The sequence below is a fragment of the Panthera onca genome, chromosome A1 (assembly GCF_046562875.1).
Source record: "Panthera onca isolate mPanOnc1 chromosome A1, mPanOnc1 haplotype 2, whole genome shotgun sequence".
Classification (NCBI taxonomy): Eukaryota; Metazoa; Chordata; class Mammalia; order Carnivora; family Felidae; genus Panthera; species Panthera onca.
In genome coordinates, this window is record NC_138339.1 from 163,522,966 (window position 1) to 163,542,223 (window position 19,258).

The 19,258-nt window shown below is 41.2% G+C and overlaps 1 protein-coding gene across 2 annotated transcripts in view; it reads left to right on the forward strand.

The window, feature by feature from the left end:
* Window positions 1-13,780, forward strand: part of NALF1 (NALCN channel auxiliary factor 1) — a 631,514-nt gene extending 617,734 nt beyond the window's left edge. The window contains exons 3-4 of one of the 2 annotated variants that reach the window (XM_060636716.3): window positions 10,993-11,038; window positions 12,721-12,833. In XM_060636716.3, coding sequence (XP_060492699.1) covers window positions 10,993-11,015 — 23 coding nt within the window. In that variant the 3' untranslated portion in view covers window positions 11,016-11,038; window positions 12,721-12,833. Of the gene's footprint in view, window positions 1-10,992; window positions 11,039-12,720 lie in introns of both variants that reach the window. The other variant, XM_060636715.3, reaches the window with a different exon arrangement.
* Window positions 13,781-19,258: the final 5,478 nt, after the last annotated feature.

Sequence of the window (19,258 nt, forward strand, 5' to 3'; positions counted from 1 at the left end):
GTCTATAACTCCTGGCCTCTGCCTATCTCACCAGTGTATGTTGGGAGCAGATAACTTGCTTTCTAGCTTCACAGATACAGAGGACTTTTGTCCCAGGATGGATTACACCCAGAGTCACATCAATACCTAATTTAGGTGGTTGGACCATGGGATTCGGGGATTTTGAACTAAGATTTAGAGATTTCTGCACTTTGAGTTGATGTGGTATTGGAGGGAGGCATTTGGAACCTTAGGGTGTGGTTTGCATGTGGCATGGATGTGAATCTTTGGAAACCAGAGGGCAGGGTGGTAGACTGAATAATGGCCCACTCCACCATCACCCCCCCAAAAAATGCCCCTAACCTAATCTTCAGAGCCCGTGAGCACACTGCATGGCAGAAGAGACTTTGAAGGTAGGAATAAGATTATGGACCTGGAGATAGAGGATTATTCCGGATTATCTAGGTGGACCCATTCTGGTCACCTGAGCCCAGAAAACCACAGAAGAAGGCAGACAGTCAGAGACATAGTGTGAAAGGCAGAAGAGATGACGAAAAAGGAGAAGCCAGAGAGATTGGAAGAATGAGCAGAACTTTGTGGGTCATCACTGGCTTTGAAGATGGAGAAAAGGGCCATGAGCCAAGAAGCAGGGACACACGGCCTCTGGATACTGAGAATTACCCTGTCAACAGTATACAGGGACATCAGGACCCCGGTCCCTACAAGCAAAGGGAACCACCAGACTGAATGGCCATAGAAGTGAATTCTTCCCGAGAGTCTCTGCAGAGGAACTCAGCCCTGCCAGTGTCTTGATTTTGGTTTGTGAACAGGGGGTAGAGAAACCAGTCAGCCCCGCTAGACCTCTGACCCACAGAACTGTGCATAAATAAATGTGTGCTGGTTTAGCTGGTAAGTAAGTAGCGATCTATTAACAACGTCAGTAGGAAACACACGCAGAATTTCCACCACAGCGCTGGGCGCTAAGATACAGTGAAGTAATGCCTCCTGTTATTAGAAGACAAAGATTATGAATCTAGGATCTGTACCCGAGAAACTACTTTTCAAAATGCGACAATGAAGTTTATTCATTTAAATTAAATATGTGTACACATGGGGGCACCTGGGTGCCTCCATCAGTTAAGCGTCTGGCTCTTGGTTTCAGCTCAGGTCATGATCTCACAGTTCAGGGGTTTGAGCCCCGTGTTGGGTTCTGCGCTGACAGTGTGGAGCCTGCTTGAGAATTCTCTCTCTCTCTTTCCCCCTCTCTCTCCATCCCTCCCCCTGCTCGCTCGGTCTCTCTCTCAAAATAAATAAACTTAAAAACATTTTTTAAAAATATGGGTACTCATGAAAGTTCACCTTCCGCATGTGCTAGCCGAAACATAAATTGAAGTTTTACTCTAGTGAAACAAGGGCACAGCAAAGAAGATAATGTAGGATCTTAATGCGGGTGGAATAGTGAAAAATAAATGGTAAGATGATATCTGTGCCACAAAAAATGTAAAAAAAAAAGTTTGTATTAGAACATCAAGACGGGTATGATTACGAGGCTGGATGAGTTAGCGATACAGGAAAGAATACAGAATACTTTCCTGATCATATGAAACATGAAAGACAATTGGAACTCAGGAAAAATGTGCAAGAGACTCATGAGTCACATACAAAGCTATCTAAAATTTTCATGATTTTTATGAATTGATGAAGCATAAAAGTGAGAATCTGTTTTGCCTGATGTTTAAACTATCTTCAGTAATATTGTAATGAAGTGGGATTACACGAACGCTAAGGATGTACTTTATTTTACTTTCAATATTCAAAACTAGCATACAGAGCACAAACACATAGGGAAGTGTCATTGTATTTTTAGAGAAAAGCAATGATTGGCCACATGTAGGGATCACTGGGGGAGGAGAGAACCATAGTGATACAGCTTTCTTAGTGGGTCTAAAATCACTGGATTAAGATATAGGTGAAGGGATTTGTCGTGTAGACTTCTGAAGATAATCACTCCCAACATAAAAGCAAATGAAAATGTGGAAACAGAATCCATCCAAAGTGTTTATCCCTGGAGAAGAGTATTAGGATCGAAGAGAAAGAAAGGTAATGATGTTTTGGGGACCCCGGGTGGCTCAGTCAGTTAAGCGTCCGACTTCGGCTCACGTCATGATCTCAGTCCATGAGTTCGAGGCCCGCGTCGAGCTCTGTGCTGACAGCTCAGAGCCTGGAACCTGCTTTGGATTCTGTGTCTCCCTCTCCCTCTGCCCCTCCCCTGCTCACGCTCTGTCTCTCTCTGTCTCAAAAATAAATAAAAACATTTTTAAAAAATGTTTAAAAAAGGTAATGTTTGCTTTCTGATGTTATTCGAGCATTTTTATTTCCATGCACATGTAATAATTTTCTCATTGCCATTATTGCCAGTTTATTTCCAAAGCATTTATTTTTTTATTATGAAAATGCATTCCAGATAAACTCTCTTAGGTGGGTATTAGTAAAAGGCTATCATGTGATCTTATCCTTACTACCTTTAACAATTCCTATTGGGCTGGGGGGGGGGGGGGGGAAGAGCAGACAGTAAGTGGCCAAGTAAACAGAAGCATCCTACTGTCCCACTTCTGACTCCAGTAAAATAACCAAGGGAACGTGAAAACTCCAGGTCATCAGAAAGGGCCCATCCACGTGCAAGAGACTGAGCCATTTCTTCAAGAAGAATGGAAATCAGATCACATTAGAGCATACTGGGGGCTCCCCTGGAAGAATTGAGACCTGTGATCCCACAAGTACTCGCTTGGAGGAAAATGGTTTACGGATAAGGGCGAGCTGAGAGAGAGCTGGCAAGCATTCTCCCAGACTTCCTGCGGTCAGGGCCGGCTGACCAGAGACATTCTCGACGGCCGTGCAGGGTCTCCAAGGCAAAGCATGGGCTTCCTCTCCAGTGTAGCACGAGAGCGTCGGTAGAAGAGGTGTGGGTCACACGGGTATCGTAATACAGCACAGAGAAGATTCAGGTGAATGAAACTAACTTGGGAGGGCTACCCAGAGCACTGGATCCCTAATTGCACTTCTAACCATCCTTGGTGGGGGGGGGGGGGGGGGTTGAGATGTCAAACCAAGTAAGTAATAAAGTCACTCGAGCTGTTTTGACACATCACTGTTAAAAGAGAAATATACAGAATATTATTTCCTAGGGCTGTTGTAAGAAAAATGTGTCACAATTTTGGAGGCTGGACATCTGAGATCAAGGTGTTGGGAGGGTTGGTTCCTTTTGAGGGATGCGAGGGACAGTCTGTTCCACACTTGTTACCTAGCTTCTGGGGGTTTGCCGGCGACTTTGGTATTCCTTGGCTCATAGATACATCGCTTGTCCACCCGACCTACTCCCTGTGTCTGTTCACAATGTTCCCTCTGTCCATGTCTGTCTCTGTGTCCAATTTCCTTTTTCTTTTAATTTTTAATATATGGACACAGATCATATTGGATTAGGTATCCCTTGGTGACCTCCTCTTGATTAAGTCTCTGAAGATCCTCTTTCCGAATCAGGTCACATTCTGTGGTACTAGGTTCTAGGTCTTTAATATCTCTGCAGGGGACTTGGTTCAACCTTTGTCACACAGAAAACAAAATATGGAATCTCATAAAATATGCTTTACATGAAAGCAGGAAGTTGAGAAGCAGAATGCTACAGCATGTATTGGAGAAAAGTTACTGCAGGGTAATTTTACACAGCATCTACTCAATAACCTTCAAGAACATACGGAAACTTTAAGACAAGAGGAGAAGAGTGGAAAGGGAATTGGGCTGCAAAGCAGGCAACCATAACACTGGTCTTAGATTTTAAAAAGGAAATATTGTAGGGCAACAAAGAAAACTTGCAAATACATGCTAGATGTATTGCATCAACCATCTAGAAATCGAAATAAACAAAAGGGAGGGACAAGCATGAAGAATGTAGGGGCCAAGTCCAAGGTGCTGCGGCATAGAAATGGAGACAGGGGATGTGATAAGTTGAAAACGTACAACACATAAAACTGAGAAAAGAAACAAAGAAATGACAGGAAATATCTTGCCTGAGCTTGAGGACAATCCTATGGGCAGGTGAAAGCGATTCTCTCCATTGTGGCAAAATTTCAAAAATTAGATTAAATTCCAAACAGTCCCGAGTTCTGAGGATGAAGGCAATATCCCACAGGCTCCAGGGGAAAATATGTCTTTGACCACTGGACGTCATATTTCTCTTTCAAAAAGACTGGACCAGTATCCAAGGCTTCATCTGTTCTGCGGGAATCTCTCTCTAGCGTGTGGCTGGTTGGTCCCCCGCGGATGAGAGAAACAAGTCCCGTGGATCTGCCTCCCCAGGAGTGTGTCACGAGAACCCCACAATCCCTGTCACTCCCCAACGGCACTGCACTGAGAGAACAAAATGCTGGAGTCCTGTGTGACCACATGCATGAAAAGGCAGCCCAGCCTGCCTGCTGGGGGAGGTGTGCAGGGGGAGATCCAGGCATACGGGTTACAGTGCTCACCTCCACCAGGGGGAGGGCACGTCCCTCTCTGATGGCCACAGTAATCCCGTGATTTGTCCTTCATGCTGCCTGGTATGCTCTTGGCCTTGCAGTTCATGAAATAGGCTTGAATTTTTCCAGTATTACTCCCGCCACCTGTTCTTGTTCTTTTCATTTTTTCACCCAAATTGGCTCCTCTGGGTTTCTCTTAATTGCAACCACTTAATCCCTGAATAAGATAGATATAAAGCAATATGCAAACATTATTAATAATTACTGTGAGGGACACCTGGGTCACTCAGTGGGTTGAGCGACTGACTTCAGTTCAGGTCATGGCTCGTAAGTTTGAGCCCCAGGTCGGGCTCTGTGCTGACAGCTCAGAGCCTGGGGCCTGCTTTGGATTCTGTGTCTCCCTCTCTCTCTGCCTTTCCCCCACTCTCTCTCTCTCTCTCTTTCTCTCAAAAATAAATAAACATTAAAAAAACTTTTTAAATAATAGTTACTAGGTGAGAAGATATAAAATATGAGTAATTTGACAATAACTGAGTTTAAGACATATGGTAGCCAAAAAATGATACAGAATGAGGAGATGGAAGAAACAAAATTTTGTTAACCTCCTTATCAGTGATACTGGTAATTAGACAAATCTAAGTTCAAGTGTGTATGGTTTTTTAAAAGCTAAAGTTCAAGTAGAATTAATAACAGCCAGCATTTAACAAATTATGAAAAAAATAGCATTTAAATATGCTCACACAGAAAATGATAGAAAGCAAAGGGAGTGGTAAAGAAACAATTTTAAATGTTTGGAAATATTATTATATGATGATAAAAGCAAGACCAAGCAGTGTAGATCCGACAATAAATGTAAATGGGTTAAACTCCCCTTTTCAATCATTGTGAAACTTACATGTAGAACACAGTGGAGAGAAAATATAAAGAGACCAAGAAAAATTAAAATAATAGACAAAGGTATATCAGATGATATATCTGCATGGATGCTAATACACGTGAAGTTTATATTAATACCAGACAAAATATGCTCTATACGACAAGAGGAATAAAAACAACAATAAAACTTCACCAAAAACAAAGTGTCATGTTTTCTTGATTTATAGTAAATGTCTAGTGAAAAATGTGAAGATTTATGAATTTTCTGTACCTGACATACATATGTCTGTGGCTGACATAATAGCCAAATGTATAAAAAGCAAAATAGGGGCGCCTGGGTGGCTCAGTCGGTTAAGCGTCCCACTTCAGCTCGGGTCACGATCTCGCAGTCTGTGAGTTTGAGCCCCGCGTCGGGCTCTGGGCTGATGGCTCAGAGCCTGGAGCCTGCTTCCGATTCTGTCTCCCTCTCTCTCTCTGCTCCTCCCCCGTTCATGCTCTGTGTCTCTCTGTCTCAAAAATAAATAAACGTTAAAAAAAATATTAAAAAAAAAGCAAAATCATTACAACTGTTGTTGTAGAAGACACATTTCTCGGTGGGTGACATTCTAATAGGCAAAAAATATATAAACACAGAGACTAAGCATTGTTAGCAATGTTAATATTTGCAAAAAATAGCAAGATAATAGTTTTACATAATGCAAAGAAAAACCACAAAGAAAATAATTAGAGAAAATCAAATTTCTTAAGTATATGTATTTATTTTGTGAGAGACAGAAAGGGTGCACAAAAGTGAGGGGGAGGGACAGAGAGAGAGGGAGAGAGAGAATCCCAAGCAGGCTCTGCACTGTCAGCACATGGCCTGAGGCTGGGCTGGATGTCGGGCACTCATGGGTCCTAACCTGAGTGGAAATCAAGAGTCTTATGCTTAACCGTCTGAGCCACCCAGCTCTCTGAGAAAAAGAACTTTTTTAAAGGCCACGTGCTTGAAACTAAGGTAAATAAAACTTGAAGTTAGTGACAAAATTAGTTTTGAAAAGGTATCAGCTGACATTTTTAAAAAGCCATCAAACACTCTTTTAAGTCGCTTAGATATAAAAGGAAATGTACATTACGGTTACAGAAAATGTAAAATCGTGGCAAATTAAAACATGAAAGAATTGGCTAAAGCTATTCTCAGAGGAAAATTGAAAGCAATAACTAACTTATTAAGGAAAAACACGAATTCAAACGAGTAAAGTAGGATTCAATTCAATATGGTTACAAGGGGGATAATAAGAGAAGATTGAACAAAGGATGAAGAAGGAAATAACATAATTAAGAAATTGATGCATTAGCAAACAGAATAAATATCAGAACATATCCATTATTTCGAGACCTGTATCTCTGATCATGCAAAGGAAAGTGGGCAAAAAAAAATCTTTCAAGTCTTATCAGGGACAAAAAAAAAGATGAAATAGAGTATTAACAATAAAGAAGATATAGAATCCTAGTCTTCAAATATGCGTAACTCTGCATTAATACATGTAAAACTATCAATAAGACAAGCTATTTTTAGAGAAATATGAATGATCAGACTTGACAAAAAACCCTCACAGATTGATAGCCATCAAAGAAACTGTAAAATTATGCAAATGACCTTGAAGAAAAGCTGGTATCCAGAAAGTTTTTTAGATTCCAAACTAGAGTTTCTAAAACTCCGTAATTATGTATATAGAATACACATACATATTGTGTGTATATTACATATATAATCTCACTTAGTAATATACACAAAGTTTAAAATCACTCCTACCAAACCAAATAAAGATTAACAATGTGCAGTCACACATACTGAATAGAATCTTACTCACATGTGAAATCTATAAATTACATGCACACTTATGTGTGAATCTATGTGTCTGTATGAATAAACATTTGGGAAAACAAATGCAGCAGTTTCTTCTTGTTTCTTCATTCATCCTAATGAAGTCAGATTTGGGGTGATTTCCTCCCCTTCTTTTTACTTTACTGTTTCTTAAACTTTTGCATTCAGAAAAATATTAAGCATATTACTTGTTCAGATATCTTAATAGACATATATTTCTGGACTTAAAGATGGTGAAAGGTAAATTACTGAGATAATGAAGGATTATATTTAAATATTATCATGTGTTTATTTTAACCATTTCCTTAGAACATTTGATATTCCTGTACTTAGATAATATTTGTAATGACTAGACTAGAATAATTGTTTTGAGCTATTAAAAATAAGGGTCTTCCATGAGTGGTTCAGACCAACTGAAAACAGAAAAAGAATTTGAATTGGATGTTTTTTAAAGTCTTTCCTCATAATAAATTCTTTTTTTAATCTTTTTTAAAAATTTTGTTTTAATGTTTATTTATTTTTGAGAGAGACAGAGACAGAATGCGAGTGGGTTAGGGGCAGAGAGAGAGGGAGACACAGAATCCAAAGCAGGCTCCAGGCTCTGAGCTGTCAGCACGGAGCCCAATGCGGGGCTCAAACTCAGGAGCTGTGAGCTCATGACCTGAGCCAAAGTCAGACGCTCAACCGACTGAGCCACCCAGGTGCCCTTAACCTTTTTAAAAATTTTTAATGTTTATTTTTGAGAGACAGAGAGAGAGAGAGAGAGAGGGAGACAGAACGTGAGCGGGGGAGGGGCAGAGAGGGAGGGAGACACAGAATGGGAGGCAGGCTCCAGACTCTGAGCTGTCAGCACAGAACCTAATGTGGGACTTAAACCCATGAACTATGAGGTCATGACCTGAGCCAAAGTCAGATGCTTAACCGACTGAGCTACCCAGGCGTCTCCCCCCGACCATAATAAATCTGATTCTATTCTTTGTCCCAACTTACAAAAGCAATAATTATTATGTGAGGTTTTACTATCTGCAGGCACCATTCTAAGCAATTTGTGTATATTATTTAATTCTCCAAAAAAACCTCCATGAGGCTGGTACTATAGGATAGAATAGTAATTCCTATTATTATTATTATTATTACTTAATGCCAAATGGCAGCTAATGATTCGTTAGAGATTTCAAATAGAGTATTTTGTAAGCAAAATGTATCAGAACATTTCATTCACTGAAAATTTCCCTTTTCCCTTTCGTAACCCTTTCCCTTTTCCCTTTCGTAACCTTTTCCCTTTCTAATATATATAATGTGCAATGAATTTCATTTGTGCAATGAAATTATTGCGTGAGAAATGAATTCTTTTCATCTGGAAATAAGTTCTGGTAGTCCCTTGAATGATGTGGAAGACTCAGCCGCTGGGGGTAGGTTTCCCAGGAAGCATGTCTGTTTCCCAGGAAGCAGGTGGTTGATCCCGGAAGTGCACCTGCCAGGGGGTCAGGGAAGCAGGATTCTCAGAGGGACAGTATCTGGAGCTGGAATGGCCCTTCACAGATGCCCTGATGATCGAAGGCAGATGCCCAGGGGCCGAGAGACGGTTTCTGGATCCACCTGCTGGTATTTTTCTAGCTGGGGGAATGAATCAGAGATGGAACAGAGCAGAATGAGATACAGAAAAGTACAGTGATGTTTTCTAGGCAGACCCAACAGAAAAGAAATTGTTTTTAGGCATAAATCCGAAAGGATGGAAGGATGGATAAGGTTCAAAGAGCTTTTGCTCTCCTGGACAAATAGGCCGCATGTTTTCTGGGAAATATGATCCAAAGAAATGTACAAACTTCTCCATCTAAACAGTTCAGGCAGGTCCCCTTCCCAGGCCACTCACAACCTTGCTTAGGTGCTCCATTGCAATACTTTCTCCTGCAGACATTGGATCCAGAACGCACAGGCTTCTCGCGTAAACAATAAGAGATGAACAAACCAAGAAGAAAAAAATGACTTGAAGAAAACAGGGCCCCTGCAGGGAGGAAATAAAATGTGACAAATAAAAGCTCTGCAAATCTTTCCACGATGAAAGAATATATTGCCACTGTGAAATGAGACCAGTCAGTTCAAAACAAAACAACAACAACATTCGGAGTACGTGAAAGAACTCTTGGAAATAAAAATGTGATAGAAAAAAAAAAAAACTCAATAATATCATTACACAATAAAAGTCCCCAAAGCCTCCAGAAAGTAGAGCAAAGAGATGCAGTGGCATAAAGAGAAATGAGATAAGAGAATTCAAAGGCAGGGCCCAGGGGCGCCTGGGTAGCTCAGTCGGTTAAGCGGTCTGACTTAAGCATCTGACTTTGGCTCAGGTCATGATCTCACAGTTCGTGAGTTCGAGCCCCACAGCAGGCTCCACACTGAGTGTGAACAGCCTGCTTGGGATCCTGTCTCCCTCTCTCTCTCTCTCTCTCTGCCCCTCCCTCTCTCTCTCTCAAAAATAAATAAACATTAAAAAATAAAATAAAACTAAAAGGCGGGGCCCAGAAGCCCAACAACTGAAGAAGGGTGTCATGCACAGAAAGAAATCTGGAGGATAAGAATTTCTGAACTAGAATTCCGTGCTCAGCCAAACAAGAAATTAAATATGAGGTAGAATAAACACATTTTTAGATATGCGGCATCTCAGAAATTTGCTACCAGGAGCTTTTCCTTACGAAGATACTACCTTGGTCCACCAAACCCAGAAAGGACATAGGAGCTATTCCTCAATAAGAGAGCCACAGGATAGAAGCTGCAGGTGTCCCCAGGGGGTCGTTCATTGAGGCTGTCAGGCTGGTGGCTGTGCGCCAGGCATAAAAGCAACAGGTCCAAATCGTGAAAGACTCCGGGAGATAAAGCTGATAGAACATCCCCATTCTGCCGAAACAACTGGGAGGGATTTGGGGTTGAAGTCGTGAGTACGTAGGAAACTGTTAGATAATGATTAGCTCTTGGAAAACCAGAATGGCGAGGGACGGAGATCTCCAGGTGACTGCATGTCTGAGTTAAGACTTGTTTTGACAACGTCGTAATACAGGGAAGCATGCTGAACTTAGAGTGGGAGGTGCATATGGGCTGAAAAATGAGTATTTTATCCTCACGTGCCCTGGGGGAGGTCTATAAAGATAAAAAGGGAAAAAAATCAAGAAAAGCATAAAACAGGTTATTTCCAGAAATGTAGCTAAATACAGAAACAGCAGAAAGAGGCTCAAGTATTTGTCTCTGAGAAGGAAAAATTGGGGCTGGGGGAGGTGAAAGAATTTTTTTTTAAATATCTTGTGGAATTATTTGATTATTAATATATATGCATGTATAACTCTGAAAAAATCCTATAAAAGGATGGACAAGGGGGAAAGAAGGTGTGAATTTTATCAGTCAAGCAGAATAGTACATTTATGGGCCTAAATGAACTGCCTTATTCTTTCTGAAATGACTTTAGTTATACATCAGTAAACTAGCTTCTGAACACATTGGAAGAGCTTCTTATTTGGATGAAATTGTCAAATATATATATTCTCACTATTAACTTTCTAAAATGTTGATCTAAATGAGCTTTAGATTTCTATTCTTATAATCTTAACTATAAACTCTCTTTTTTGTAGAATATAATTTGGAAAATGTATACTTCAATAAATGATTAGTCTACTAGTGAGGTATCTTATTTGCAAAAAGAAAATATCATACAATAAAAATGTCGGAGATGCAGACCTCATTAATTCAGTTTTTTTTCCGTATTCTATCTAGGAGAAGGTGAAGTTTACCTTTGAATGCCTAAGAAGAAATGAATATTGTAAGCATCATTATAAGGATATCTTGGTCATTTCTTTAAAAGAAACTGAAGATTGCAGTGTATAATATCTTATTTAATAGATTTTTAATTAAACAAATATGTATTGAGTTTATTCATGTAATAAGTGCTTGTTAAGTATCTGTTTTGTTCAGGCATTCTTACATAGTGGGAACACAAAGCTGAAATACATAGTTCCTGCTTTTAAGGTGACAGATGAATAAGGAAATTGACATAAAACTAGCACTTATGGTGAAAAGGACAGATAACAATTGAAGAGTTCCACAGAATACACTAGCAGCCCAGGAGAGAGTATAGACTTCACACAGGCAATGTCAGGAAAGCTGAACTTGAAGATAAATGAGAGTAAGGTCTATGACTTGATGGAAAAAAGTCCAGGAAGAAAAAGCAGCTTGAGAAGTGGTGAAGGTATCGTGTGCTCTGGAAGAACCGGCAGTTCAGGCTGTCTGTCTGGAACATTGGCCAATGAGTCAGCAGAGATGGGAAGAGGTATTTTAGATTGTATTAGTTAGGTGGAGACAATGAGACACTACTACTAGCTATTATTATTAAGAGGAGCCAAATTTTTCATGCTTCTGTATACTAGGCACTAAGCCAAGCTCTTTACATACAAAATCTTAATTTAATCCTTGTAACTACTCTGTCCTCACTTTTAAAGTTTCAAGCTTGAGGATAGTATAATAAAATCTGCGTAGAAAGTTTTTGCTAACACTCTTGCAAAAGTGTTGCTGTCAGGTAAAAAAAAAAAAAAAGATACAAAATGGGTTCTGTAGCTACTTAACAAAATTATATATAACAGAGCAAGAAACAAGATTGGAAAGATTAGAGGTAGCCAAGTATTTTATTCTTTTCACCAATTTGAAAGTTTCTAAAATATCCATGTATCAATTTAAAAATAAGAACAATGCATTATTATAGAGGAAGCAGGGAAAGGAGAAGGGAGGAAGAGAAGAGATTCCGGGAGGAGGGAAGATAAAAGAGAGGCGGCAGGCATTCCTGGAAAGGCAGGGGAGGTTGGAAATAGAACAGAGAGCCTCTTCCTGCAATGGTCCAGGCATAAGATAGGTCTTCTGCAGTAGAACAGCAAATGGAAGAAAAAGAACAATATTTACAAAATAAATCCAACGGAAATGTCCCCATTGGATGCTTAGAAGGCTCTGCCCATTCACCAAGAAGGCGAGCTAAGGACAGGGCGAGGTCGAGAGGAAGTGATTACTAAAGCTGGTTCCTAGAGCTATGATGTTACAATTGTTCGGTTGTTTCTCTTAGCACAAGTAGTTACTGTTACTTTACCTGTTACATCAGTTAATCGCATTCCTTCTAAAGAAAAAGGATGGTTGTACAGCCTTGGTCACCAAGCTGATCCAGAACCTCAGGTTCTGATTTTGGACCTAATGGAACCTTTCACTCTGTATTCATCACAACCCAGAGCTTCCCTGGTGTGGCCTCCGGGAATGTAAAAAGAGCGCAGTGAGGAACTTAAAAGTACCGGTTGACTATGTGTCCACGTTGCATTGACTTGCCTTTCCTTTACAAAATGCTTAACTGCCTGTAAGATTTTGTGGATCAGAACGTTAGAGTAACAGCTTCACTGTACTGTGTGAGCTCCTGCCCGTGGCCCTTGGCGCCTTTTAACCGGGCCCTGTCCTGTCTTCACCCTCCAGGGCTCTACGAAACCTTCCTAACCAATGATGAACCCGAATGCTGTGATGTCAGGAGAGAAGAGCGCCCCAGCAAGCCCTCCAGAGGGACGGTGGGGACCAGCGGCCCCTGTCACAGGACGTCACCCACAGTGTCATCAGCAACCAGACTGTGCAACAGCAGACTCAAACTGTGTGTGCTCGTACTGATTCTCCTGCACACAGTGCTCACGGCCTCCGCGACGCAGAACAGCACGGCGCTGAGCGTAGGGGGCATCAACGCGCTGGAAGACAGCTCGGCGCGCGAGGAGTAGCGGGGAGGGCCACCCCAGGGCCACCAGGGCCACCAGGGCCCCGCCGGGCGCACCCAGCACCCGCCCGCTGCCGCTCGGACACACTGGGTGCTTTTACCCTCCAACCGCTTCTCGCAGGGCCTTTAGGGTAAAATCTCAGAAGATGGGCCTGGATCCAAACGAGGACACAAACACAGCTTTTTATTGACTAAAAGGCTGTAAAGTGACTTAAATTTCTCACACCATTTTATACACTGTGTTTTAATGTTTGGAGGTTTTATTTGCTTTCCTTTGATTTTGGGTTTATTTGTTCTTTTATTTTTTTGCACTTGTTAATACAGGATTTATTTTTTGGGGATGGTTTCTCAGAGGTAAACTAAGTCTTCACTGTCTCTTTCTCTCTTTCTCTCTCTCTCTCTCTATATATATTTCTAGTCATTGTGTGTGTTCATCAGATAGTTCTGTCTCTATGTCCTGTCAGTTTCTATTAGCGGAATGATTGCTATGACCTCGCGGTATATAGCAAAATACAACAACAACAAAAAAATCATAAAAAAATAAAAAAAGACAAAAAAAAGAAAACAACAAAAAATAAAAATAAAAAAACCCCTAACTCTTCCCTCCCGCTTCCGAAAGCGACTGCCTTCCCCGCCCCCTCCCATCCCCAGCCCCTCCCAGTCCCCTCCCCAAAACCCTCCCTATCCCATGCCTGCCCCCAATCATCCCATCCCCACTCCCGACTCCCCAATCCCCTTCCCCCAACCTTCCCATCCCCGCCCCACCCCCCTCCAGCCCCTTCCCAGGCCCCGCCCCCGCCCGGTCCCCGCCAGCCTCTTCCCAGGCCCCGCCCCCGCCTGGTCCCCGCCAGCCCCGCCCTCTCCCCGCCCCCTCCCAGCCCCGCCCCCAGCAGACAACATCGCTTGCTTCTGTCTGTGCAGCCGCAGTGCGGGCGCGCACGCTCCGCGGACCTCGGGCCGCTGTCGCCGACCCCGCCGGGAGCAGAACAAGGGGTTCCTTTTTAGCTGAACAAACAAGTGCTCTCCATGGTAGGCGGAATCAGACAGTTAACACATTTTTATGTTGAAAACAAAACAAAAGCAAAGAAAACCACCATGAACTACGTTGCTCCAGCTCCCATCCCCCGAGGCCCCGTCCCTCGTCGCCGTCGCGGGTGGTCAGGTGGCCGCGAGCCCGCCCAGAGTCAGGACGGGCGCGGCTGGATGCCCCTCCTGCGGGACTGCGGGCGGGCTCTCGTGCGGGTCTCGGCTCGCTCGGGCCCTTGCAAGGGCAGCAAAGGGACTGAGGACACAAATCTGGGTTTCTTTCTCCTCCTTTGTGGTCGTGGAGGAGACCGCAGAGATGCTCAAACACCGGCAGAATACAGAATATATACAATTTTACCCCCGTATTCCCCCACCTATGATTTTTAAATTATTCCAGGTATAAAGTGTATGCAATTCTGCATTATCACAAAAGAAGAACTTGTTTAAAAAACAAATAGGTTAGCCATTTTCATTCAAGTGCAAAAACTCTGTCACTGGAACACGCTCTAGGTAGTTGACAAAAAGAGAAGAAATCAGATCGCTCTGTTTGTATTTTTTCTTTTCGTGGGAACATTTCACCTGCTGAGTGTACATGAATTTGCTTTCTAAAAAAGGCTTTTATGAGTTTACAGTAGAATCAGTGGAAGGAAGAGTTCATAAGGGCTGTTTTTAAAAAAACAAACAAACAAAACAAATAATTAAAAAAAACACTTTACATTCCTTCCTATACTCTAACTACACTTGGGAAGTGCACTTCAGATATGTTTGCTGTGTAGCTGGGAGATGAAGGAAAACCATAGAAAAGGTCCTCGTAGCGAACAAAATTTAGTTATTAACTTTATAGCTATGAAATTCCCCCAGGCATTTGTTTTTGTTCAAACAAACTTTAATCTCTGCATCATACTTAACCCTGCGACATGCGTACAGTATGCATATTTTGTTTTGAATAAAAAAAATGTTTTGTTCCAGTCTGTTAAGAATATTCAAAAAATAATAAAGGTATTGCTTAATAAAATTGCTAGAATTGTTTAGCAGTACATGCACAAATATTTTACTAGATTCTTCGTTTTAATAGTGTTTTGTTGAGACTGAAAAATCCTAAAATGGTCTGCGCAAATACAAAAAAAAAAAAAAAAAAAACCCGCCAAAATGCAAAACTCTCCAGTTTTTGTTCCTTTTTTAAAAATTGTTTTTTATGCAAATGCCAACACACATTCACACATGCGTGCACACACACACACACACACACGATACAGTATTATAATTATGGAAATACGATGCTATTTCTGGGGCCACAAGAGGGTGGGAAGAGGTGCTTGGGGGACATTGAGTTGCTGCAAGTGTTAAACACTGGGAGAACCGTGCATGTTTAAAGACCATCTAGTGGTGGACCACAGATTTCAGGGGAGTTGGGGGATGACTAAAGTAGGGGAACAGTGGGGGAAGGATACGGGGGGGTGGGGGGGGCTGACTCATGAGAAAGGATTTAGGAGTTGAGTTCTTTTTCAACTGACCCCTTAAAGGCTTTAAGATATATGGCCAGAAGGGGCACTTGGGTGACTCAGTTGAGTGTCCGACTTCCGCTCAGGTCATGATCTCACGGTTTGTGGGTTCAAGCCCTGTGTCTGGCTCCATGCTGACAGCTCAGAGCCTGGAGCCTGCTTCAGATTCTGTGTCTCCCTCTCTCTCTGCCCCTCCCCTGCTCACGCTCTGTCTCTCTCTCAAGAATAAATAAACATTAAAAAAGTTTTTTTTAAAAAAAGATATATGGCCAGGAAAAACTGTGTTCTCACCTTCATCTACCTCTTCTGTGCAAAGGCCACGCCTCGGTCCATTTCTTCCTTGTTCCTCATGCTATTGTTTGTGCCCTGGGAATTTCCATTCTGTGGGGAAATGACAACACAGATGTAAGTTCCACCCACTCTCCTGATAAAAAGTTACTATTTCAAGACGCTGGGCAAAATGATTTAAAAAAAAAAAATAGCCCATAACAAACAGGGTTTCATTTTCTCTTAATATCTTTTGCAACTGGTTAAAATTCTTTTCAAATATAGAGGGATTGGAAGATTCCACTGCGCCATGTTTGAGCTTTAGTTTGAGGAGAATGGCAGCGGAGAGAGGGAGACCAAAACCCAGCAGTACCTTACCCTACAGGTAAGCCCTCCAGAAGACAATCTCAAGAGTTGGGAGAAACAACACAGTATCTAATCGTACTCTGAAACTATAATTTAAGTGAGGACAGGGTGGCGGGGAAAGAAGGAGAACCAGTTATTTACCACCCATCAACCAGTGTGGGAATTGTCTCTCATTCCGGTAGAATTCTTTTCTTGCCATATACACTTATCCTTATCCTGTGAGAATCATCTCAGTGCCTCGTATTTATTACTGTAAACGCACATCCCTGTGTTTCCATGGACACAGGGAACTAACGTGGCTTTTCAGGGGTCAGCCAAAGGGTCCAAACCGGCAATGGCTCCTTCGCAAAGTCAAGAAACAGCCATTGAAGATGCAAGTCTCATCACACCCATGGGCCATTCGAAGTGGCTTTTCTACTTGATCAACTTGCGCATGTTAATTCTGACACAAAAAGTTCAGACCTGGCACCTTGGCAATCATCATCCCATTCTATTTTTCTTGTAGTAGATATCCACTGCATAGTGGATAATGAATTATGTATTAAAACAATTATTTCTGAAAGCAAATTGCAAATCAAGAAAATACTACTTGATCCGCAAATGGGTAGAACAGATTTCCCCAGGTTTATTACTGTCTTTATTTCTGCAATAGGGAAAGCCCAGCTTGTGGAAGATTTTGATTCTGCAAAGCCAAACGTCAAGTAACACAGTGTTACTCCTTATTACGTTTGCATTCGGCGAAGCTTTACATTGTTCTTTCATTAAAAAGATAGTAGCTGTATCCTTCTCCTCTCCCACCATATGGTAAGTGAAAATTGTTCATTTAAATGACATCACTAGGAACAAAGGAATGTAGCTCCTCACCAATGAATTGGTGCCATTTAAGTACTAGAACATGTAGTCATTAAAATAAAAGGAGGCAGGCAGCAAGGGAAAAAAGGAAGACAAGAAAGAAAGAAAAAGAAAGAAAGAAAGAAAGAAAGAAAGAAAGAGAAAGGAAGAAAGAGAAAGGAAGAAAGAAAGAAAGAAAAAGAAAGAAAGAAAGAAAGAAAGAAGAAAGAAAACAAACAAGGAAGGAAGGAAAGAAAATAAAAATGGATATTTATATGAATGAATAAGAACATTATTTTTGCCAGGAAAAAACTAAGTGAATGGTGTATTTGGGAATCAGCTCTGTGTGCCAAGGAGGTGGCATCTGATACCTGGACAAGATTAAAACCCTGGTAGATCTGAGGCTTGTGTTCTTTCCAGGTAACAGCTAAACTTGTTAGTGGAAGCATTCAGTCAGTTACAAAAGGTGCATCTCATTTTTACCAGAACTGCGGACGGGTATTTAATTATACACACATGCAAACGTATACATAAGGAGACAGGCTATACAGCTACAGCATACCTTTATAAGTGTATAATATATGTATAGACATAGCTTTCAAGTAAAACTTGAACCACAAAATTATTCAGTCCATGACAACACACACATAACATTGTGATAAGTGATTCCTATTTATTTGCTAAAGGTTGAACAGTGTGCTCATTTAAAAACTATACCTACTTTGGGGTAGAAAACAGACTCTCAGAATGTCTCCATTAATGAAAGAATACCAATTTTTAGGTAACCAGAATCTTCTCTATCTTTTAAGCATTAATGATGTTTAGAAAAAAAATGGAATATGGCATGCAGGTATTGAGCAATGGTGAATAATAAGTCTTTAAATGGGAGGAAGGAAAAAAAAGTGAATGGAATAGCACCAGCCTAGGGCTTGAACCACCTCTGAGAGCAAATTCCAAACACTGTCCCCGGAGCCTAGTGAGATTCTTAGGTCTCACACATGCTTTGGGAGTATAAGTTATTTTCTCCAAATTCTAAGATACTTATAAAATTCCTAAGTTTTAAACTTAAAAAGTTAAAAACTGTAAAAAAAAAAAAAAAAAAAAAAAAAAAAGGAGCTATCTGGTGTCATAAGCCACATCTGCCCACATTTCATTTTTTTGCCCCCTGGGCTGCTACTCTGCTCACTGATTTGAAGTAAAGGAGAAGAGGTCAAGGGGAACGTCCTGATGAAACACCTAGCCAAGAAGTAGTAGTATTATGTGCTTTTCAAGTTCATTTTTTACTGTAAAGAAGCACAGGATCTCAGGGGCAAAGCCATCGTTTGGGTACCTACTTGGCACCTCTTAACATGTGGCACAAGGAAGCCAATGATTTTGAACACGAGATCACACACATGGGACTACTTGAGGCGTAAGTGAGATAAAGGGAATAAATGTGCCTGGACAAAATGGCGTCCTCAGTAACAGTTATGATTACTCGTTGGTGAAGGGAAACTCACTGCTTACTTATGGGGACTGCTCCTGGAAGTCATTCAGAGTTGCCGGATTGCACTGGTGTTTGTCTTAGTAACATGTTTTTAGAAACATTTCACACCTTTAGTCTAGCAAACTGACCACAGATGAGTTTTCAACATTTTTTAAGAATTTATATATATTATAGAATTAAAGTGGGCTCTAGGGGTGCCTAGATGGCTCAGTGTGTTGAATGACTCTTGATTTTGGCTCAGGTCATGATCTCACCGTTTGTGAGATCGAGCCCCATATTGCGTTTTTCACTGACAGCATGGAGCTTGCTTGGGATTCTCTCTCTCTCTCTCTCTCTCTCTTTACCCCTCAAAATAAATAAATAAAAACGTTAAAAAAAAAAAGTGAGCTCTAATGACTTTTAATGTAATCAGCTATTGTTTCTTTATATGTCTTCCCCTCCCCGCCACCCCAACCCCCACCCCCACCAACAAAACAACAAAAAGTAGAAGAAACCCATAAGAATTGAGAGGGGGCTCCATGTACAAGTATGAATTGATCTAAGGTGGTCATAGAAACACTGATGCAGCCTCCAAGTGGTTTTGAAAGTGCTCGTGGATTTTTTTGTTTTAAGTACAAATCTTTGACACCTCTGGATTCCATAAGCAAAAACACTACAGTAAATTTAAACTTACTCAGCATGAACATGTATCTAAACTGAATTGATATCTGTTTGTCTTAAAATAATACTATAATTTCCATGGAATGAAATTACAATGAAAAAAAACTAGGAAGA